The sequence below is a fragment of the Odontomachus brunneus genome, unplaced genomic scaffold (assembly GCF_010583005.1).
Source record: "Odontomachus brunneus isolate Ranch 3 - 2012 unplaced genomic scaffold, Obru_v1 Obru_scaffold_013, whole genome shotgun sequence".
Classification (NCBI taxonomy): Eukaryota; Metazoa; Arthropoda; class Insecta; order Hymenoptera; family Formicidae; genus Odontomachus; species Odontomachus brunneus.
The window spans coordinates 954389-974486 of record NW_022639463.1 but is presented as its reverse complement, the minus strand read 5'-3'; the positions used below and the strand labels follow the sequence as shown (position 1 = coordinate 974486).

General features: G+C 37.2%; 3 protein-coding genes across 3 annotated transcripts; 1 reads left to right on the top strand and 2 right to left on the bottom strand.

Annotated features, from left to right (window-relative positions):
• Positions 1–138: 138 nt before the first annotated feature.
• Positions 139–6728, bottom strand: LOC116841179 (double-stranded RNA-specific editase 1-like). The gene is made up of 6 exons (XM_032808804.1): positions 6484–6728; positions 6006–6052; positions 2666–3185; positions 1756–1925; positions 1053–1593; positions 139–947 (listed from the first exon to the last, which is right to left on the bottom strand). The coding sequence occupies exons 1-6, from the start codon at positions 6521–6523 to the stop codon at positions 841–843; spliced, it is 1425 nt and encodes a 474-aa protein (XP_032664695.1). The 5' UTR covers positions 6524–6728; the 3' UTR covers positions 139–840.
• Positions 6729–7079: 351 nt separating this feature from the next.
• Positions 7080–9569, top strand: LOC116841180 (protein Peter pan). The gene is made up of 6 exons (XM_032808805.1): positions 7080–7530; positions 7781–8061; positions 8210–8420; positions 8483–8809; positions 8908–9241; positions 9352–9569. Exons 1-6 carry the CDS (start codon positions 7513–7515, stop codon positions 9438–9440), a joined length of 1260 nt encoding a protein of 419 aa, XP_032664696.1. The 5' UTR covers positions 7080–7512; the 3' UTR covers positions 9441–9569.
• Positions 9563–20071, bottom strand: LOC116841177 (kinesin-related protein 4). Its single transcript, XM_032808797.1, has 10 exons — positions 19804–20071; positions 19200–19434; positions 18797–19028; positions 18362–18693; positions 18174–18291; positions 17691–18006; positions 17396–17606; positions 11249–17312; positions 10989–11159; positions 9563–10773 (listed from the first exon to the last, which is right to left on the bottom strand). Exons 1-10 carry the CDS (start codon positions 19955–19957, stop codon positions 10642–10644), a joined length of 7965 nt encoding a protein of 2654 aa, XP_032664688.1. The 5' UTR covers positions 19958–20071; the 3' UTR covers positions 9563–10641.
• Positions 20072–20098: the final 27 nt, after the last annotated feature.

The window sequence follows — 20098 nt, the reverse complement described above, 5'->3', positions numbered from 1 at the left end:
TCTGTGTATGTATATATATATATATATATAAAACAAACACAACGTATTAAAGTTAAATAATAAAGAATAATTATATAACTCTCTCTCTCTCTCTCTCTCTCTCTCTCTCTCTCTATATATATATATATATATATATATATATATATATATATATTATATATATATATATATATATATGTGTGTGTGTGTGTGTTTAAGTTGTATAGAATGTCCTAGAACATTGCTCTCAAACTTCATGAGTGTAGAATGGATTGAGGTAAACAAGGAAGTTCCAAATCTTTTTACAATATTCTTCGCAATAATTTTCCAGATATTAATTTTAAAAAATCTGGTGACTTGGGACTTTCTTGTCCACTTCAATTCAACTACTGTTCTACACTCTCGCGAAGTTTGAGAATAGTAATCTGGAACATCTTTTGTAGTTATCTTGATTATTCAATCTTAATTTCTTTCTGAAAACGATTTTATCAGTAAATAATTATTTGTTGCATGTAATCCCATTTTTTAATTATAGTTTTGTCCCATCCTTACATACATGTACAGTTTTCAGCAAATTGTAAAGTATATCATGGTTAATAAAATCATTTTTAATGATTAAGTTATATCATGACGAGAGAAAATATGATCACGTCTTTCATACTGCCTGATGGAAGTATACAATTACAGTACGATTAGCCATAAGAATTACATCTAAAAATTTCTAAATTTTCCATGCAAATAATACAAGTGTTCGTGTGCAACAGACTGACAATTATCGTGATATTAATCCATAGTTTTATTAAAAAAAAAAAAATTAAAAAATCAATACATAATATTTAAATACCGAGTGTTTCATTTACTCTATTCTACCATTGCTTCTTTTGAAGTATCTTCGGGATAGGATAAGCCATATAATGCTAATAACGCTGCCTTAGCTGCTGCTTTCTTAGCATCCTTCTTGTTTTTAGCTGAAAATGAAAATTTTCATATAATTACATATGTAATTGCATATCAATAGTTTTAGTAATTAAACATTTTACGATACGATCGTTCCGCGTAAAATGTGCACATACCTGTTCCTGAATAATTGGCTCCGTTAACATCAACGGATAGAGTGAACATTGTGTTTGGCGGATTACCAAGACGGTTGACTTCCACGTATGTTAATCCAGGCCTCATTTGATTCAGCAACATAACCGGATGTATATTCGTAGGATTCGGTGGTAGCTCTTTCTGGGTAGGAGCTCTGGGTGAGCCAGCGGCCTCTTTCTTGACTCCTTTCACAGCTGGCAAGCCAGGACGTGTAACCGGGACCGATGTACCCTGGTTGTGCCATTCGAGGAAAAGCTTATAAAGCGCGAAACTAGCCAATGAGCTCCATGGAATCTCGTCCTCGTTGGTATTATTCATATCCATTGAGACATCATCGTTGTTTTCTTCCTTGATGATGTCCGAAGATGAATTGGCTTGTCCATCTGATTCGGCATCTATACGTGCTTTCATTGATGCCGCTGTCATCTTCTCTAATAACAACGCCTTTAATGCGTTCTCTGCTGCGGCTTGACGAGCAAGCGGCTTCGACAAACCTTGTCCGACGTATGTCTTACCATCCAGCTATAATTACATATATTACGTATATTAACACTGAAGAGCGTTAATATTAAAGGCACATATTAATATTAATTTGCACATCATTATAACAAGATGTAATAAAACTTGTAATTAAAATGATGACACATCATGCAAAAAGTATTCTTTGTTATTCCATGACGTTACCTCGGCGTGAACGAGATAAAGCGAATTTGACACGTGGCCTGGTGTCTCGGGGAATGTAAATTGGCATCCGGCTTTCATCTCGTTTAATACCATAATCGCGTTCTTAGGCTGCAGAGTCTTCCTCAGACGTTGATTCATACGAAGACGCTTCAACTTTTTGTTCACTTTAACTACATAAATAATTATATTAGACGCGTATATGCAATAATACAAACAGTTGCGATTTATCATGCCTATCAGCAAACGAAAGTTCACACCGACTGTCGGAGTGTCAAAGCTCAACAGCATAACACCGGAGCGTTTGAAAACTCTTCTGGATCTTCAAATTTGCGCAGTGAATTGTCATCATCAATGAATAGCTTTGAATTCAGTGAATCATCAGTGAATAACGTAAATTATTACTATTCTCGTTCTTTCAATTATAGATTTCGAGTTATTTAAATTATTTAGACACTGACAACAGAGTTGTAACACTTTTTCAATGAATTTCGCAACGTATCCATATCTAATAAAAAAACATTTCTTGGTAATTCCCTAAAAATAAATTTTTTTAATTGGATATCGGATTCTCTCCGATTTATCGAGGTGAAAGTGTAGCACTAATAGCAGTAAAACTGCACTCATATATTAATTAGATAAAAATTTTTGTTTGCAACTTAATAGTTATTCGCCCTAATGTAAGTTGATTATTTTTATAAAACTAAAGAAATTGTTCTCTCCGTTAATAAAGTGAAAATAATAATAGTAAAGAAAAAAAATATTGTAGCCGAAAGTATGAGAAGGTGTACGACTTTTTCAAATGCGAATTGTACAATTCTAAAAGCAGCGGATACATGTTAACATAGAATTATATACATACGATGGTATATCGCGAATCATATACTTGCCCATAAACTCTAAAAGAACTTACATCCAGGTGTCTTTCTTCGCCATCTCGGTTGCTCCTGCATCTCGACACTCATAGTCTCAGTCATTTCAATATCGTCAACCATAGCATCGGATTTATTATTAGAAGTAGACGCGGTTGTCGAAGGAGGTGGAGGAGGCACACTAGGCTGATTGGCCATGGGCTTGGTTTGTTGTGGAGGATTGACCGATACTGGTGGTGCTGCGCTTTGCTTCAAGATCGGCTTCAATCGTTGAGGCATCGGAGCTTGCGGCGGCGGCGGCTGCTGCTGTTGTTGTGACGATTGTTGTTGCACTTGTTGCATTTGCTGCTGTCCCTGTTGTTGAGGAGTCGCTTGCTGTTTTGCTTGCGGTAATGATCGCGTCGGTGTAGAGGCCGGTGTTATTTGCGCTGACTGCTGTTGCTGTTGTTGCTGCTGCGATTTGAGGCCGGGTAAGTTTTGTGGTATATTTCCTTGCTTGTAATTGCTTGGTTGTTGATGGGACGCAGATTGCGACGCTTGATAGTTTCCTCTTGTATTATACTGCAAAACATAGGGTGGGTCGCCGCTACACAAGGAACCTCTACGGTTGTGCTACCCCACCAAGGTCTAGCATCGTATGTGCACTTTTAAAGCAATTAAACGCTACCCCATAGCTCATACCAACCAGGTTACCTTTACTGTGGCCAACGTCTCTTTACTCATGACTGAGCCGAGTTTGGAATAAATAATATATATATGTATATATATATATACTACCACTGCTCGACATGATAAACATATTTGAGTGAGGAGAATATTGAGACTGCATCTCTCTTGTTGTGGATCTCGAGCGATTAGACCGTTTTGTAAAGTGTAATATAAATAATAGAAGTGTTCAGGTGATCGTAGGCGGATAGTTAGCTCGTGCCTTTAGATCAAAGTCGCTCATCTATCTGCCTATGATTACTAGTGGAAAGTTTCTGTACTGCATGCTTTCTCTTTGTGCGTGAATTGAAACACGCCCATAAGTAAAAAGCATCAATATCAGTAAATGCGCTAATCATCGTTTTTACTGTCATTATAAAACACGGACATCGATGACAACTATCTTGCAATTTGGATAGTTCCCGAAAAAGTATCACGCGGCTGATGCTACTAGTAGGATGCTCAAATCATTTCTGCAACATATGAACTTGCTTAGGCACGAGTTCAGCACGAACTACCAAGAAAACGGCCTACGGTAGGGTATGCTATGTGGGCAACTGACGACCTAGTCCCTGGTCGAATGCACCTCCTCGGTATTGTTGTATAGCTACTAGTACCTGCGTTGCAGGGGAGGGGAAAGTAGGAATCACTAATTAGTACATGCAAGTGCAATAGTATTCTGACAGGAAATGGAATTCATTTCTGAATCACGGATAACTGTAGTAACATTATTATTACCACGTTATATGACCGAAAGAATCCTTCTCATTGTTTTGTACGATCAATGTTTGAAATTATTAATTTGTTATTCAAAAAATACTTGCCATTTGTGGTTTATTTTGATTCAAAAGTTTAATCTTCTTGAAGTATTTTGTTAGAACGTAATGTTATAAATTTCTGTAGACATGAATATCTAGACTTGTAACTAGATAGTTTTTGTCCTAAAGTAAAAATCTTTCTAAAAGCATGTAAATTGTACAAGTAAACATAATATTTGCAAAGCTATTTAATAGTTGTAAATATAAAAAAAAATATATATAAATATAATAAATATAATAATGTAGAATGTATCTATAGATATATAAAGTGTATTAGGTGAAAGAATTCTAATGTATAGATTTATCTGTGAGGTTTTTTGTTTCATTGCATAAAAATGACATGATGACAGTATATTAATTTGCCTATAATAATACTGTCTTTTGTTGACAGTAGAATGAATAAAAAATCTGTCTAAAAAATCGAATTTTATAAGAAATGATTATTTTTAATGACAGGATGTGACATGGTTATTGAAAGCAAATTGTAGCATAAACTTGAGGCATATATATGAAAATTTTGGTGATATTCCGTAAAAACATCATGTAAATAAAAAAAACTAGTATAATCTATTAAAAAAATGAAACATATCAACTTCAACTACTTGTATTTAAAAAAGTTAACTGCATATAATATTTGAATTCCTTTTACTTTCTTTCCTGCACCCTACATAATAGATCAACTTTATCGAAAGATGAGGCAAGATTTTTTTAATGGCGAGATATCCCTATGTGTACATATATGTATATAAATGTATTCATTTCCTTCAGAAATAAGGACTATATTTTTGTATAATGTAAGTCATACATGTCAAAATTTTCCCATCCATAATTGTATATCTGCTGTGTTTCAAAAAAAATTATTTAAAGTATTACTTACCTTAATAATATAAAAACATTAAGAATCATGATTGAGAGTTAATAATATATTCTATTTTGTGTGTAATCACATTTAGTAATAAAGAAAAATCAACTAATACTTTTAACACACCTTAAATTTTATTATTAAACAAATTTTCTCTTGAATTTATTGATTAGAATTTTTTCAATTAATTAAACTTTTAATTATTAGAAAATCTTAATAATTTTAACCATTTCTATTGCAAATAGATATTTTAGCAATAGGGACCAATATCGCTTGAAAATATTTATTTACTATACATATATATTGCTATACATATTAAAGCTTCTATCCTTAATATGTATGGCAAATGTATTCGCCGCAGCCATTTTGATTTACATTAACATCCAAAGTGAGCAAAATAAATGTCCAAAATTCCTACAAAGTATATAAAAATAAAAACATACATATAAAAAATGACACCTACAATCAATTAAACACACTTCTAAAATATTCCAAACACTTTTCTTTTGCTCTAACGATCAATAAATCATTGTAAAATGAATGTCATGTGCAACATTTCTTTTTAACTTAACCTTCTTTCATGATTTTGTCATATTAATTTTACGATTTATTAATTGTTAAAATAAAAAGGAAAGTATTTAGATTATTTTACATGTCTACTAGATTGATTACAAATATTATTTTGTTAACATAGTTCGCAAGAATTTTTAACGCGTATTTTCCACTTCTGACGTTATAAGTCAAAATGGCGGCAGTGAGGGAGAACCTCTATATTCTCTAGATATAAAACATTGGATCCATAATGGAACATTGAACACTACAATGTTCAATATTCACTTTATGAAATCCACAATTAAAGCCTTAATTCCCTACTTATTTCTATAATAATGCAATTTTTTGCTTATTATCTGATTCTGATTGTGTTGATACACTATCATATATAGAAACATATAAAATCATAAATTCGAAAAGAGACAAAGTAAATGAGAAACTTACAGTAGATTGCGGGCAGGATCCTGAAATCTGAGAATTCACGTTCCGCGCTGCAGCAAAAAAAAAAGGAAAAAATTGTCAGTATTATACAAGAGGATAATATATTAAATGACGTCACGAACAAACTTGTTTGCAATTTCGGCTGTAAGTGAAAAAAGTTCATCCTACGGCAATATTGATTGAGCTTTGCACTCAATAATTGCCCGAGATCTTCGTGTGAGTAAGAGCTTCTTACTCTTCCCCCCGTGTCCAATTCGTAAAAATGGACGCGCTGCGCCATGTCGTTCGCGATCGTTAATGCGAGACTCGTTGCGGCCGAGCTTATTCATAACCAGGCGTGAAGATGCCATCGATATGTCCATTTTGGCTCTCACAGTCATGTTTAATGTAACGTAATCGTAATGGCGATACACATGGATAACGTATACGACACGATAAAGATGCCGGATATTCGCATTCCCGTTAAATTGAAAAATCTTACCGTTGCCGTAGCTTTGATTCGGCCTGCCTTTCTGGTACATCTTGCTGATGAGATGTTATCGATTCAGTTCGTCAAATTCCGCAGCAACAATCGGCTTGATGCGTCGTCGATCCACAGTCCGAAAAACAATGATCCGTGAGGAAGTCTCGACAGAATCAATCAAGTACGCCTGTTACGAACCGTTCGCAAACGAGACGAGTCCAGGACTAAACGGAATCTTACTGGCGTAATTCTTCCTGATGCTGAAAACGGAAGTGACTTCATTGACGGAAATGGCTGTTCCCAGTGTTACCACTACTGCGCCACATGTTTCGTTCATCTGATTCGCCAATGTGAGATCCTTCTTCTAGACGTCCAATGAGAGAAAACTTCGTGATCATTGTTCTAAAACAAATCCTCTTATTGGATCTTGCCTGAGTTTCGAAATGCATCGGAATCAATGAGCTCTATACATATAGGGGTGCGTTCAGATTTCCTACCCGGGTACACTCTATTACTAGAAACACTATAACACTCTGATTGGTTGACCCCCACCATATCTCTTTTCTGTAACTGTCCGTTCCGCTATTTCTTTCTCCATCTGAACACACCCTTAGCTCGACAGCGAACTATTCGAACGCAGCCAAAGAGAGAAGGAAAGCCCAAGTAACATTTTCGAATGCATCCTAGAGTTGAAATTTATTTCAACTCTAGTTAGGATTACCAGTTTGTTTCAATCGCACGCAGTCTATCTATATTTTCGTGCATTATGATTTTATTATTTTTTTATAACCTGTAGTAAAGAATTGCCCAGAAGAGCTATCGAACAATATTGTCTTTTCTTTTCTATTAATGATTATATAGTTAATTTATTTTTCAATATTAATATTTCATTCCAATCTTCTCTACGGCACAATTGTTGAATTTTAAACACGTGGTAGAAAACTTAACCTAACTTCCTTCTTTCCTTCCTTCAATACTTGGCTGAGAGCGTTAGTATACACGTGACTCTACATCGTTGTTCATCTTAACCTAACTTAAAGAGGAATAATGGGTCGTCAGAAAAAGGTATTTTGTCATTTTTTTAAATGAAAGAAATATAAGTGAATTGATAACAATTTTGAGAATATTTGCTAAATATTGACAAAAAAAATTTTAAATTTTATGTGCAGTTTACATACGTACATCCACAGTAGTATACTATAAAATATTTATTTATAATTAAATAAATATTTATTTATAAATAAATTTACTAAGTTAGTTTATCAAAGATTTTTAAGAATTCTGTATGGAAGTATAATCTTCTATACCTTTTTAGGGCCGATGTGTCAAACGAAATAAGCAAATAAACTTGGAAGAGAAGGAAGAGTTGGTAAAGGCACCTCATTCTTTTGTATTTCACCGTGGCTTGCCAGGGAAACATATTGTCGAGCTTACCAAAGACTTTCGCAAAGTTATGGAACCTTTTACAGCTTCATCCTTAAAGGCTCGCAAAAAGAACACCATAAAGGACTTTGTTTCTGTTGCAAGTGTGCTTCACGTTAGCCACATGTGTATATTTACAAACACAGAATTGGGAATGTATCTTAAGCTTTGCAGGTACTTGCTGTCTTTTGAGAATAATGTATCAATAATTCCTCAATTTATAAAATTTATAAAGTTTATAAAATATATAAATTATATAATTTATATAATTATATTAAATATATAAATTATAAAGTTTATAAAATAACGACTCCTATGACAGGTTACCTAGAGGACCCACTCTTACTTTTAAAGTACATAATTTCTCCCTGGCAAGAGATGTAATATCTTTATTAAGGAAGCAAATGGTATATGAGGAGGCCTTTAAAAGTTCCCCTCTAGTGGTTTTAAATAATTTCAGCGGTGAAGGCATGCAGATGAAGCTTATAACTTCTATGTTCCAGAATATGTTTCCAACTATAAATTTAACCACTGTAAGTTCTGCAAGTCGGCCAATTTGTAAACATATTTAATTGATAAATTGTTGGCATTGTAGGTTAATTTAAGCACAATTCGCCGTTGTGTGTGCTTAAATTATAATACAGTATCAAAAACCATTGACTTCAGGCATTATGCCATTAAAGTTGTGCCTGCGGGTTTATCAAGAGGTGTTAAAAAATTAGTACAAGCGAAAGTACCGGATTTATCGAAATGTCAAGACATCTCAGATTTCCTAACGAAACCAACCATGTCTGAAAGTGAGGCGGAGGACGATGAAGCTAGTCATGTTAAGTTATCACAGAAGTTATCTTCAAGGGGGAATCATGCTAACTTTACAAGCGCGATCAGATTACACGAATTGGGACCGAGATTAACGTTGCAGGTTAGTGAATTAATTGCAATTGACATTTTTATGAATTTACATGGATATCTACTTCTGACATTTGTGTGTGTTTTAACGTTTGGTTATATCTATTTCAGTTAATGAAAGTGGAAAATGACCTTTTCGACGGCGAGGTACTCTTTCATGAATTTGTACACAAAACGGAGGAGGAGAAACTTGCGATAAAGAAAAGGAGAGAAGAGAAGAAGAAATTGAAGGAAAAAAGGAAGATGATTCAAGAAGAGAATAAGAAGAAGAAGGAGATGCAGAAGGAGGAACACAAGAAGAAATCGCTCCAAGGAATCCAGAAGAAGAGAGAAAGCGAGATACTCCTACAAAAAATCGCAAAGGAATCTACCGAAAATAATGAACAGGAGGAGGATGACGACGCACAATATTATCGCGACGAGGTGGGCGAGGAACCTGATGAAGGTGAGAAGAGCATGAATATTTGTCGATTCTAAATAAATTTATCGCTATTCCTTTCAAATAAATTAGGATCCATTTAACTTGGTATAACAACATGTTTTTTTTCGTTCCAGATCTATTCAAAGCAAAAGCCGGTACAAAAAGGGTACACAAGCATACAATGAGATATAAACCGAAGAAATCGAAACTCGATAAATCGTAGAAAATATATATAATTGTAAAAATACACACTATAATATTTTTAAAATAAAATATTATATTTGGATATATGTAAAACTGCCTACAAAATTACCTATTAAAATGTACTTAAGCGAAGAGTGTCTCAAATATATAAGAGAGAGTATTATTAATGACATTTTAATTGATCCCGCGCTCGAGTAAAAGGAAAATGCACAATCTCGGAAATTACTCTCCTCACAATCTGAAAATCTCATAACTACTATTATTTATTAATGCTCTCACTTGTACAAGAGAATACTTTGTACAACATTTTTATTTACACGAACTACAATCTATTTCTTTAGTTTTTCATTACATGTCTTAATATGTAAAAAAAAAAAATCTTATTAGCGATGGTCCTTTAAAAATAAAATCGTATTTATATTTTATATATTGGGATGTTGCGTACAGAAATATGGAATATATCCCTGCATTACGAGTTTTCCTCGTGTAAAAAATTATTAAAAAATACCTATTATCCAACTGTCTATAAAACTTGTGTAATAATATATAACGATTTCATTATAATTTCTTTTTTAACAAAACTTGTATAGTTCAGAAAATTCGATCTTGTATGTTCTTTATTATTTATATAAATTCATACGTTTACTACGTGGATAAATATGCAGTTTTGCACTAAGCCAGTAGATGATAATATTATTCCTTATCCACAAATATTCAGGTATGAAAAATAGAACAGCTAGATATGCTCCAAATGTGCACGATTAGGTACATCCAGCAGACTATAATTCTGGAAATAATGGCTGAAATTGGAATTCGTACTTATCAATTTGTTGGGAAGTCCGTCGTGATACCTCTCTTACATACAATCCTGGCAAGAGTCTAATTACTTTTATATCACAGGCTTCTACTGTCTTCGAAAGTGTAAAACTGGCGAAAAATATACTGCTACCATATGAAATCGACGTACATATAAAATAATTAATTAAATCCATACAATCGTATTACAAAAATATAAAACTATATCGCCTTTATGTCATAACTTTGTAATTATTTACATTATATGTTACGCTCTCTGTATAAACGCTAAGTCTAATTTTTATCAAATCGCGCGCAATAAAGCAGCATAACGGTTTCAATTACGTAATTGCTAAAATTTATGTCCATAGATAGAAAATTTAGTCGATGGTACGGTGATGCGAAGAAGCACTTTCATATCGTGATTATCTGGATTGCAATAACATCTCATATTCCTCTATTTGTTTCTCGAGCTCCTTTATGGTCTTCGATCGGGCACGACACACGTCTTTCATGATTTTCTTTTCCTTCTCCAATTTTGCTATTCTTAGTTCCTCCTGCGTAAGATGGTATATACAAAACACTTAAAATTTTGTAACAAAGATTATAATACAGACATAAAAATACTGGAATAAACAGAGGACACATCACATACTCAGCTTGCGCTTCTACTTATACTTCTTTCTTTTATTTTCAGATTACACAGTCACTGGTTGCTTCAGTTTCACGATAGTGAAATATAACGATAGTGAAATGACGAGTGCATACTTACGTCGATGATGCCGCTACTCGTACCGCAAAGTCGCACCACGTTGTTCGTTATCGTCTGACACACCTGGTTCCTCCTATTTACAAGTCTCTCCTTACACGCGTCGCATTCCTTCGCACTGGTGCGCAGCATCGCCAATTGGAGTCGCTTGACCTCCGCCTTCAGCTCGCTGTTCTGTAAAAACAGAACACGTTCGCGTCAAGCTTGTGCACTGGAATTGGAAATTTCCGTAAAAAGCAGCACTGAAATTCGACAAAAGTTACCTTGTTGTTGTACGTCGACAGATGTTCCTGTAACTCCTTGCACTTGGTCTGATATGGAAAACTGCCGCTGCGTATCTGCAGCTCCAACGTCGCGATCTTCCCGTTCTTGCATATCATTTCCGACTGCAGCTCGCGTATCTTGTCCTTTAAAGTCGCGCAATTGCATGCATCATCGTGGTAGTTTACGACTCTGTCGGTGGACACGGGATTGGTGGTCTTCTGTACGGTTTGCGACAAAAGAATCTGGTTCTTTTTCTCGAGCTCCTCGATCTTCTCTGTCAACGCTTCGGCTTCGATGCGGGTCGAATAGTATTGGTCCTGCAGCCTTGCGTGTTCCGCGTCGTTCTGCCGGATCACCTCCGCCAACTCCTCCGACTCCTGATCGAGCTCCACGTTCTTTTCCGTCAGCTCTTTCACCTTACTCGCGTAATTCTCAATGTCTCGGTTCTGTTGGCTCAACTGTACCCTTATTGCTTCCAATTCCAAGGTGACTTGGTTTTTCTGTTGCAACAGAGCGTCGTACTTCTCGCTGCATGCGTTTGCGTACGCGTCGTTATACTTGGATTTATACGATGATAATGTTTCCTTCAACTCCTCATTCTCTTTACATGTCGACTCATATTGGCTGTTCAGAGTGACCAGCTCTTTCATCAAGCTGGTCTTGTCCGCCTGCAGCTCCGTTATGCGATTGCTGGCGCCGTCCAAGTTATTTCGCAGCGATCTGTTCAAATCCTTCAGTTCCTCCATCTGTTCCTCCGCTTGGATCTTGCTCGTACTGTTCCGGACCCTCTTCTCCAACATGATACATTTGGATCGCAGGGTTTCGTGATCGTTGTTTAAATTCTTCAACTCTTCCGTTAAGGCAACGTTCTTATTGCTCTGTTCGTCTATCTTTTTGTTCAGCTCAGCATTCTTCAGCTCTGACAAGTTTAGCTTATCTTTGAACGCATCGATTACTTTTTCGTTCGTCATCTTCATGGTTTCTATCTCTGTTTTATATTGTTCCACGTTAGTTTTCCGTTCGTTGGCTTGCTGCTTGAGAAATTTGTTCTCGTGCACGAGAGTCTCGAGATTGGTCTTATATTCCGTTAGCTCATCGCATTTAGTCCTCAAGAGTTCCGTGATTTCCGCAACACGCGACTTCTGCGTTTCCAACTCCTGGTTCACGTCGTTATAGGCATCCGTCAGCTGTTCCGACTCTGATTGCATTTTTTGTATGATCTGGTTGCTCTTCATGAGCTCGCTATTTTTCAGGTCGATAATGTTTTTCAATTGCTTCTGGTTGGCCATGAGACCCTCGATATTGCTCGATAACTCCATGTTTCTCGTCTTGAACGACTCTATTGTACAGGTGAGGTCTTCCACGCGTCTGTTGTTCATTTCCTTCTCTGATTTCAGTTTATTCTGGTATTCGGCTTCCTTATTCTTGATCATCTCCTGTGCTTGTTTCTCCCGCATCTGCGCGATAATGATGGCCTCTTCGTTCACGGTGTCGTTCTTAGAATATCTGTCAAACTCGGTTTGCAGGATGCCGAGATCCGTCTCGAGAAGACTGATCTTGTTCCTCAACACATACCTGTCCTGATTGTTCTCCTCCAGAAGCTGTTGAAGTCGCGCGACCTCCTTCTGCAGTCCGTCAGATATGCTTTCTCGTTTGGACAGATCGCCCTGGAGCTTTTCTATCTCGCCCTCCAGTTCCTTCGCCCACAATGTCGTACGTTTCTCAGCATCCATGCTCTGTTGTTTCTTATCCTCGAGTTTTTGCTTCTCCTTGTTGAAATTTTGCTGCATGGTCTTCATTATCTCTTTCTCCTTCGTCAGAATCGTCTGCAAGAACACTTGAAACAGTTCGTCTACCGACTTATCCAAAAATTCACGAATGTTAACTTTCGGCTTCAGCGACTGAATCTCTTGGACGATGTTCTTAGAGGTAGTATTTAGTACTTCTTTGAGCTTCTTGTTGTCCTCGGCCAGTGTTTTATCTTGCTGAGACTTAATTTGGTATTCGTTTCTCATCTTCTCGAGTTTATCTTCGATGTCGCGCAGCCTGATCATTTCCTGTTTTAAATATTCGTTTTCGGAAGTGCACTTATTTATTTTTTCCGTCAGTTCCAACAATCTAGTTTCCGACTCTTTGGAATAATCGTCGAATTCCCGCGAAACTATTGCTTTAGAATTAACCAATTCCTCATTCGTCGCCATCAGTGATTTCAATTTCTTCTCGAACTCTTGCTCCAAGAAATTATCACTACTGATCATTTCTTCTTTCTGTTTCTTTACAAGATCCAGCTCGTGTTGCAAACAGGAAAGACTCTGACGTAATTCGTCTATCGTTCGCTCTTTCATCGTTTTGTGTTCTCGCAGCATTTCCGCTTCAACTTCGAGAACCAACTTCGCATTCTCGATTACGGTATACTTAGCAGTAAGATCCTGCATTCGATTGGTCATATCCGTCATCTCGTTTTCAAGGATATCCGCCTTTTCCGATATGGTGGTGAGCGAGAGTTCGTTTTTCGATAATTTCTGCAGCAACTCCTCGTTAGTGATCCTCAATGAGTTGATTTCGTCAAGCAGAGATTCCTTCTCGTTGGTAAATTTAATGAGATCCATCTTGACACTCAGGTTGTTCCTTTTCAATTCCTGCAACTCGTCCTGCAAATTCCCCATAACTTTCTCAATGTTATCCAATCTCGACGAGGTTTTGCTGGAAGATTTCTTGATGCTGGAAGTCTCGTCGTCGGTAAACGCCGAGTCAGCGACGCTGCTGATCTGAAATTCTTCGATCTCATCACACTTCTCTTTGTACAAATCCGACAATTTATTATCGTCTTCCTTTAGAGATTGTATATCGTTGTTTATACACTCGAGCTGTTGCTCGAAGTAAGTGACGTTCATGCTTTCTGAAAAACTGGTGTTGCTGGATAAATTGCACAGACTGTTGTTAATATCTTCCTTCGCCTTCATCATGAGCGCGTCGGTTCTCGCGGATTTGCGGTCGAACTTCTTCTGCAAATCCGCCAGTCTGTGATTGAGAGACTTCACCTCAAGTTTCAGCATCCTTCGATTCTCGATCAGTTCCTTTAAGTGGGTGCACTGAGTACAGGTACTTAACTTGAGGTCGCTGAGCTTCCTGTTGAGATGCGTGAGTTGGGTAACTTCCTCTTGCAGATTCAAGATTTTCGTCTCGGGATTTTCGTCGTCCACCACGGTCTTGTTTATCGTATCGTTTGCTGTTGAACTATTGTTAAACATCATCGATAGATGCAGGGTGTTATTGTGTGAATTAATCTTCCGCGCGTTATCCAGGTCCTCTATAGTCTCCACTAGCTGGTTGGACATCTTCGTGTTCACTTCCGTTAAAGTTTTTACGTTAGCCTTCAGTTCCATCAGCTCGGTCTTCAACAATGTATTCTCCGTTCTCAACTGCTCCGTGTCGTTGTTAAACACGTCCTCCTTATTTTTCAAAGATAATTCCAGCTTATTCTTCAAGATATCGCACTCTTGCTTAAGACCGTCGTTTTCCTCGATTTTATCCATCAGATCGGTGGAGAGTTCGTTGTTCTCATTCGTCAAGTATTCGTATTTCTGCACGAGATCCGTTAGTTTGTCCTTGTACATGCAGTCGTGTTCGTACAGAAGAGATTTGCTCTCCTTCAACGTCTCGAGTTCTGTCATACTGTCCGCAATCTTACACAACAATTCTGTGTTCTTAGCAGTCAATATATTTATCTGCTCCTCATACTTGAGCATTATCTGTTTCTCGTTCAAGTTTACCTCTGGTATCTTCAAGTGAAGCGTCTCCATCTGCTCATTAAGCGTTGCCAAGTTATTCTCCAGTTCGATCTTTTCACTCGTAATTTTCGAGTTTCGTAAGTACAGCTCATCGATCGTTTTCTGGAAATGCGCGGCGGACTGGTCGGCGCACGTCTTTTCCGTTGACAATTTACTCGCCAACTCGGTGTTCTCAGTTGTCAATAGCAATATGGTTTTCTGCAAGTTCTCAATGTCCTCCTTCAAGCTTCGCACATCGTGTTTGATCTCGTCTAATTCTTGCGTCTTTGTGACTAGATCCGCAGACAACTTGGCGCTATCCTCCTCCAAAGACATCCTCGTGCTCGACAAGTCGATCTTCGTCGAGTCGCCGTTGTACAAGTCATACTCTTGCTCTAACATCGTCGATCTTGTCGATACATGCTCTTTCAGACGCGTGTTCTCACTCTGGATATCCTGGATGATGTTTTGCAGGTCATTTATGCGGCTTCTCAAATAAACAATCTCGTCGTCATTGACATCATTGACGGTCGATTCTTCCTTCGCGGGGCTATTCATCGATCGTTTATGCAGTTCCGCAGACATCTGTTCATACTCTTCTTTCTCGGAGCTCAGTCTCGCTACTTGTGCCTCTAATTCTTGTATTCTTTGTAAGTGTTCTTCGTCCAACTCGTTTCGAGCAGAGCTGTGGTGTTCAGCTTCGGCTGGCTCAACTCGCAACTCGTGTGTGATCGTGAAATTCAGTAGGTTATCTACACTGTCTTCCATCAAATCAGTGTACGATTCAGCTTCTCTATGTTCCTCGATACTGTCGATACTGATCAACGTTTCCGCGTTTGGCCTCTCTTCGACTAAACTATCGTACGGTTCCTCTTCCTTTAATTCCTTCTGCAATTCGGAAACAGTATGCTCCAACTTGCTATTTTCAAATATAAGAGTTTCAGTTGAAGATGTGTCCTGCAGGTCGTTAATTTTAGACGTGTTTGTTTCACGTTCGTTTAATTTATCTTGCAACGAACTGTTTGTTAGTTCCGTCTCTTTTAATTTTTCCTTTAACTCAGCGACTGTATTGTTGAATTCTTTTCTCTCGTTTACCAGATCCTCGATCTGCTTTTCCAAAACATAGGTTTTCTGTTGTTGCTCGTTTAATTTACTCTTTAAGGAACTGTTCGCTAGTTCCGTTTCTCTCAATTTGTTCTTCAGCTCGCCGTTGACCCGTTCGTATTCCATTTTCTCCGTTATAACGTCCTGAATCTGTTTCTCCAGCTGCAAAAACTTTTGCGCGTATCGCTCATGCTCGTTTATCTCGCCTTTCATCGAAGTAGCTGTTATTTCCGCCTCTATCAATTTGTCCTGCAGCTCACCGATGATGAGCTCGAACTCGTTTTTCTCGGATACGAGTTGTTGAATTCGCTTCTCTTGATCTTGTAATTTCTCCATCTCCATGTACTGTTCATTCAACTTACATTTCATTAAGTTACTATTTTCCTCCATTTTTTTCAATGTATCCTGCAATTCGTGAACAATATTCTCAAGTTTATTCCTCTCAGATGCAAGATTATTGAATTGCTCTTCCCGATCTCGAAGATTTTGATCGTGTAGCAATTGCTGCTGTTTCAATTTATCTTCTAACGAGTTGTTGCATAACTCAGCTGCTGCCAGCTTATTTTGAAGATCAGATACTTTATGTTGCAATTCGTCCTTTTCGGACGTAAGAGTTTTCACTTCTATCTGCTGTATACTGTTGTTTTCAATCGAAAACCGTATAAGTGGTTCTTCTTCCGTAATCTGTGTTGTTAATTTTTCTTCCAACAGAATGTTGTGTTGCTCAGCTTCATTGAGTTTCTTTCGCAATTCAGACGCGACGTGTTCGTATCCGTCCTTTTCAGCTGCAAGAACTTTTATTCGTTCCTGTAGTTCGGGTATGTTTTGCGCCTCTATCTCTTGCGCAGACAATTGTGCGAGTTTCTTCTCCAATTCAGGTATTTTTTGCAGTTCCGCCATTTGCATGTTCAATTTATCTTCTGCAACGGTGTAACGTAGCTCAGCCGTGGTTAATTTTTTGCGAAGTTCAGACGCTATATGCTCGAAAGCATCCTTATCGGACAACAAGTTTTCCATCTGCTTTTCCAATGTGGTTAATCTCGCGAGCTTCACTTCCAGTTCACAATTACGTTCCTCAAAATACAGTTGCTTCTCTAAAGTAGTGAATTCTTGAAGCTGAGAATATTCAATTTTCAAGTGGCGCATCTTTTCTCGCAACTTCTCTTTCGGTGTGCCAGGGGATTTGGAGCTGTTTGAATAAATAACAACGAATAATAAAATTAATTATAAAAAGAATCGATAATATAAAGTATCGATTTTCCTGGTATTTACCATAGAGTCTGAGTGCTAGATTCAGCTGTGTCCAAAGCGACAGTAGAATAGTCGCGTTTGTAGGGCGATTTGTGAACAGTTACATCATCCTTAAATTTCACATGATTCTTGCGATATGTTATAAATGTATCATCGTCACTGAACTCCTCGTCGCGATCTGCCTCACTATCCATAAGTTCTAACTCAAAGTCTGCATAAGCTATTTGGAATGCTGTAACAATAGTGTGTATAGGTTTTAACATGCAGTCTAACTCGTTAAAACATTCGAATTGTTTTTGATAATAATTAAACCTACACGAATTTACGACATCAGGTCCGATTAAATCATCCTTATTACGTAGTGGTGACATTTCTTTGATCGGCGACAAGTTTGCGGCCATTTGAAACACAGATGTATTTAATTTATGTGCACCAGTGCCGCACCAGGTCCGTCGCCGATTCGCTTTAGCCTTAAACGATTCTTGCACGTTGTTACGGTTATAGCTACCAGCGACTATTCGTGTTTGCAGCAACCTAATGCGCTCCTCCAAATCTTCATTGATGCGATCTTTTTCTTGCATTTTTGATTCCATCTCTTTCACTTCAACACACCAGTTTTGTTCTTTCATTCTCTAAAAAAGTAAATTTATCACACATGTATTAGATTAATAGATCTTGTTGTTTTACAATGAAAAAAACTATTTACATCTACAACTATAACTAAGAAAGAAAAGAAAGCAACTATTATCTATAGCTTTTTTGCATAAAAGATTTTCGCACATTTACGATATACACTTACTTCTAATTCAGCCTGCAATTTATCTATTTGTTTTGCATAACGTTTCAAGAGAACACCATCGGACATGACTTCGTTCAGTTGAGGCTTATTCTTTATGCTCCTGGCTCTGGATGCAAATCTGTTAAACAACAGAGTTATATATCCAGTAAACGTCACAAAATGTAAGTTTTTAAAACAAAAATACTAACGATAACGTGCATTGAGTCTCGTCTAGAGCGGCTGGTGTTACCGCGCATATTATCGCTGTCATCGCATTGCCGCCTAAAGATGTCTGAAGCAACCTAGTCAATTTGCTGTCTCGAAAATTAATATATTTTTGTGTGTCTTGCGACTCGCTCAACTGCTTAATCACTAGCGCCAATGTGGAAAGAGACAAGTTAATATGACGCCCTTCTTTAAAACGTTCCCCAGTAGCACCAGTTTGTCGTGCTCTCTCTGATCCAGCAAGGTCTACCATGTTCAACTGCGAGACTTGTATTGCACCATTCGAACCAGAATCAGCTTCTCGACTCTCAATTGTCTAAAACATGCAATTTTTTAAATTTACAATACATAGGAGCTGTTTTGTATGACAATTTCTAAACACTTTGTATGTAAAGTTAGAAAGAAACTGGCATTCTTACAATTCTAAATATCGTATGGCTCCTGCTACTTCGCTCATTCATATTTGTTTCACCTATTCTTCTATTCTTATTGCCTTTACTCATTAACGAAAGAATGTTCTCTGGGCTATTTGTAACCTCCTCCTTACATTTTACAAACACCTGGCCATTTACATCTTCATGTACCTTTAGATCTGTCTCTTTACTCAATAGATCGTTGACTTTTTCGTTATAAATTTCTAAGTAAGACACCCTGAAAAATAAATAAATCTTCTGAAGCTGATCGAGAACTTTCATTAACATTACTATACTAATAAAAATTCTTATCAAAAAGTTAGTCTCTGTTGAAAAACAGAGATATTTTAGATAAGTTTAAAAACAGATATTTTAGGAAACTTTTTATGATTATAAGAGATACACCAACCTTAACAAAAACTCGCGTCTTGGAGTATCAGCTATAGCATCAAACATTTGTTTAATAGCCAATGGTATTATTCCATCCTCTTCCTTTGTACCAATCATAGTGTATGTTTTACCAGAACTAGTCTGTCCATAAGCAAATATCGTACCGTTGAATCCATTCACAGCAGCATCAACAATGGGGCAGACAATGCCACAGAAAACATCATTGTTGCTGGCATTTATATCAAAAATATGATCTGCAAATAAAATAAATATATTAATACATGTGAGATTTTGTGTGTTGCATCTTATATATATCAATGATAAGAGGCAGCGTAAGGCAAAGTTTGTGAAAATTATAACCCCCAATATTGTGTGCAGTATCAACTGAGCACATTTGCAGTAAGTAACAGATGCTGTTACTGCATTGAGTTATCAAGTAAGATGCATACAATAACGTGCACTCGGAAATTGAAAGAAAAAATATTGAAAAAATGAATAAATGCATGCAGTCGAGAATGAGCCTAATGTTATCGGAACCACGTAGTCGTTCTCGAGAAAGATATTCTGTAGTGAAATCACGAGTGTGATCGCATGCGACATCAAGATTCGCATTGGCATCCTACCGAACTGGAATCTTCCATCGCCTCGCTTCTTTATTTCCGCGTCCACAGCCACGATGGCGTTTCCTTGACTGACCCATTGTACCGGTAAATTCTCGTCCTTCTCACGTTTAATCAGCGGCCTAACTTTGATGGCTACTTTAATACTGTCCGACATTACGAGTAAACTTCGTACTTCGTCGATTTGTCTCAATTAATCAAGGCAAAAACAAACTTCGCCGTCGCACTCGAACAACACACAACCACCATGTTCGAAACAGCCAACGCTACACTGACGCTCGTTGCGCGTTCAAATTCA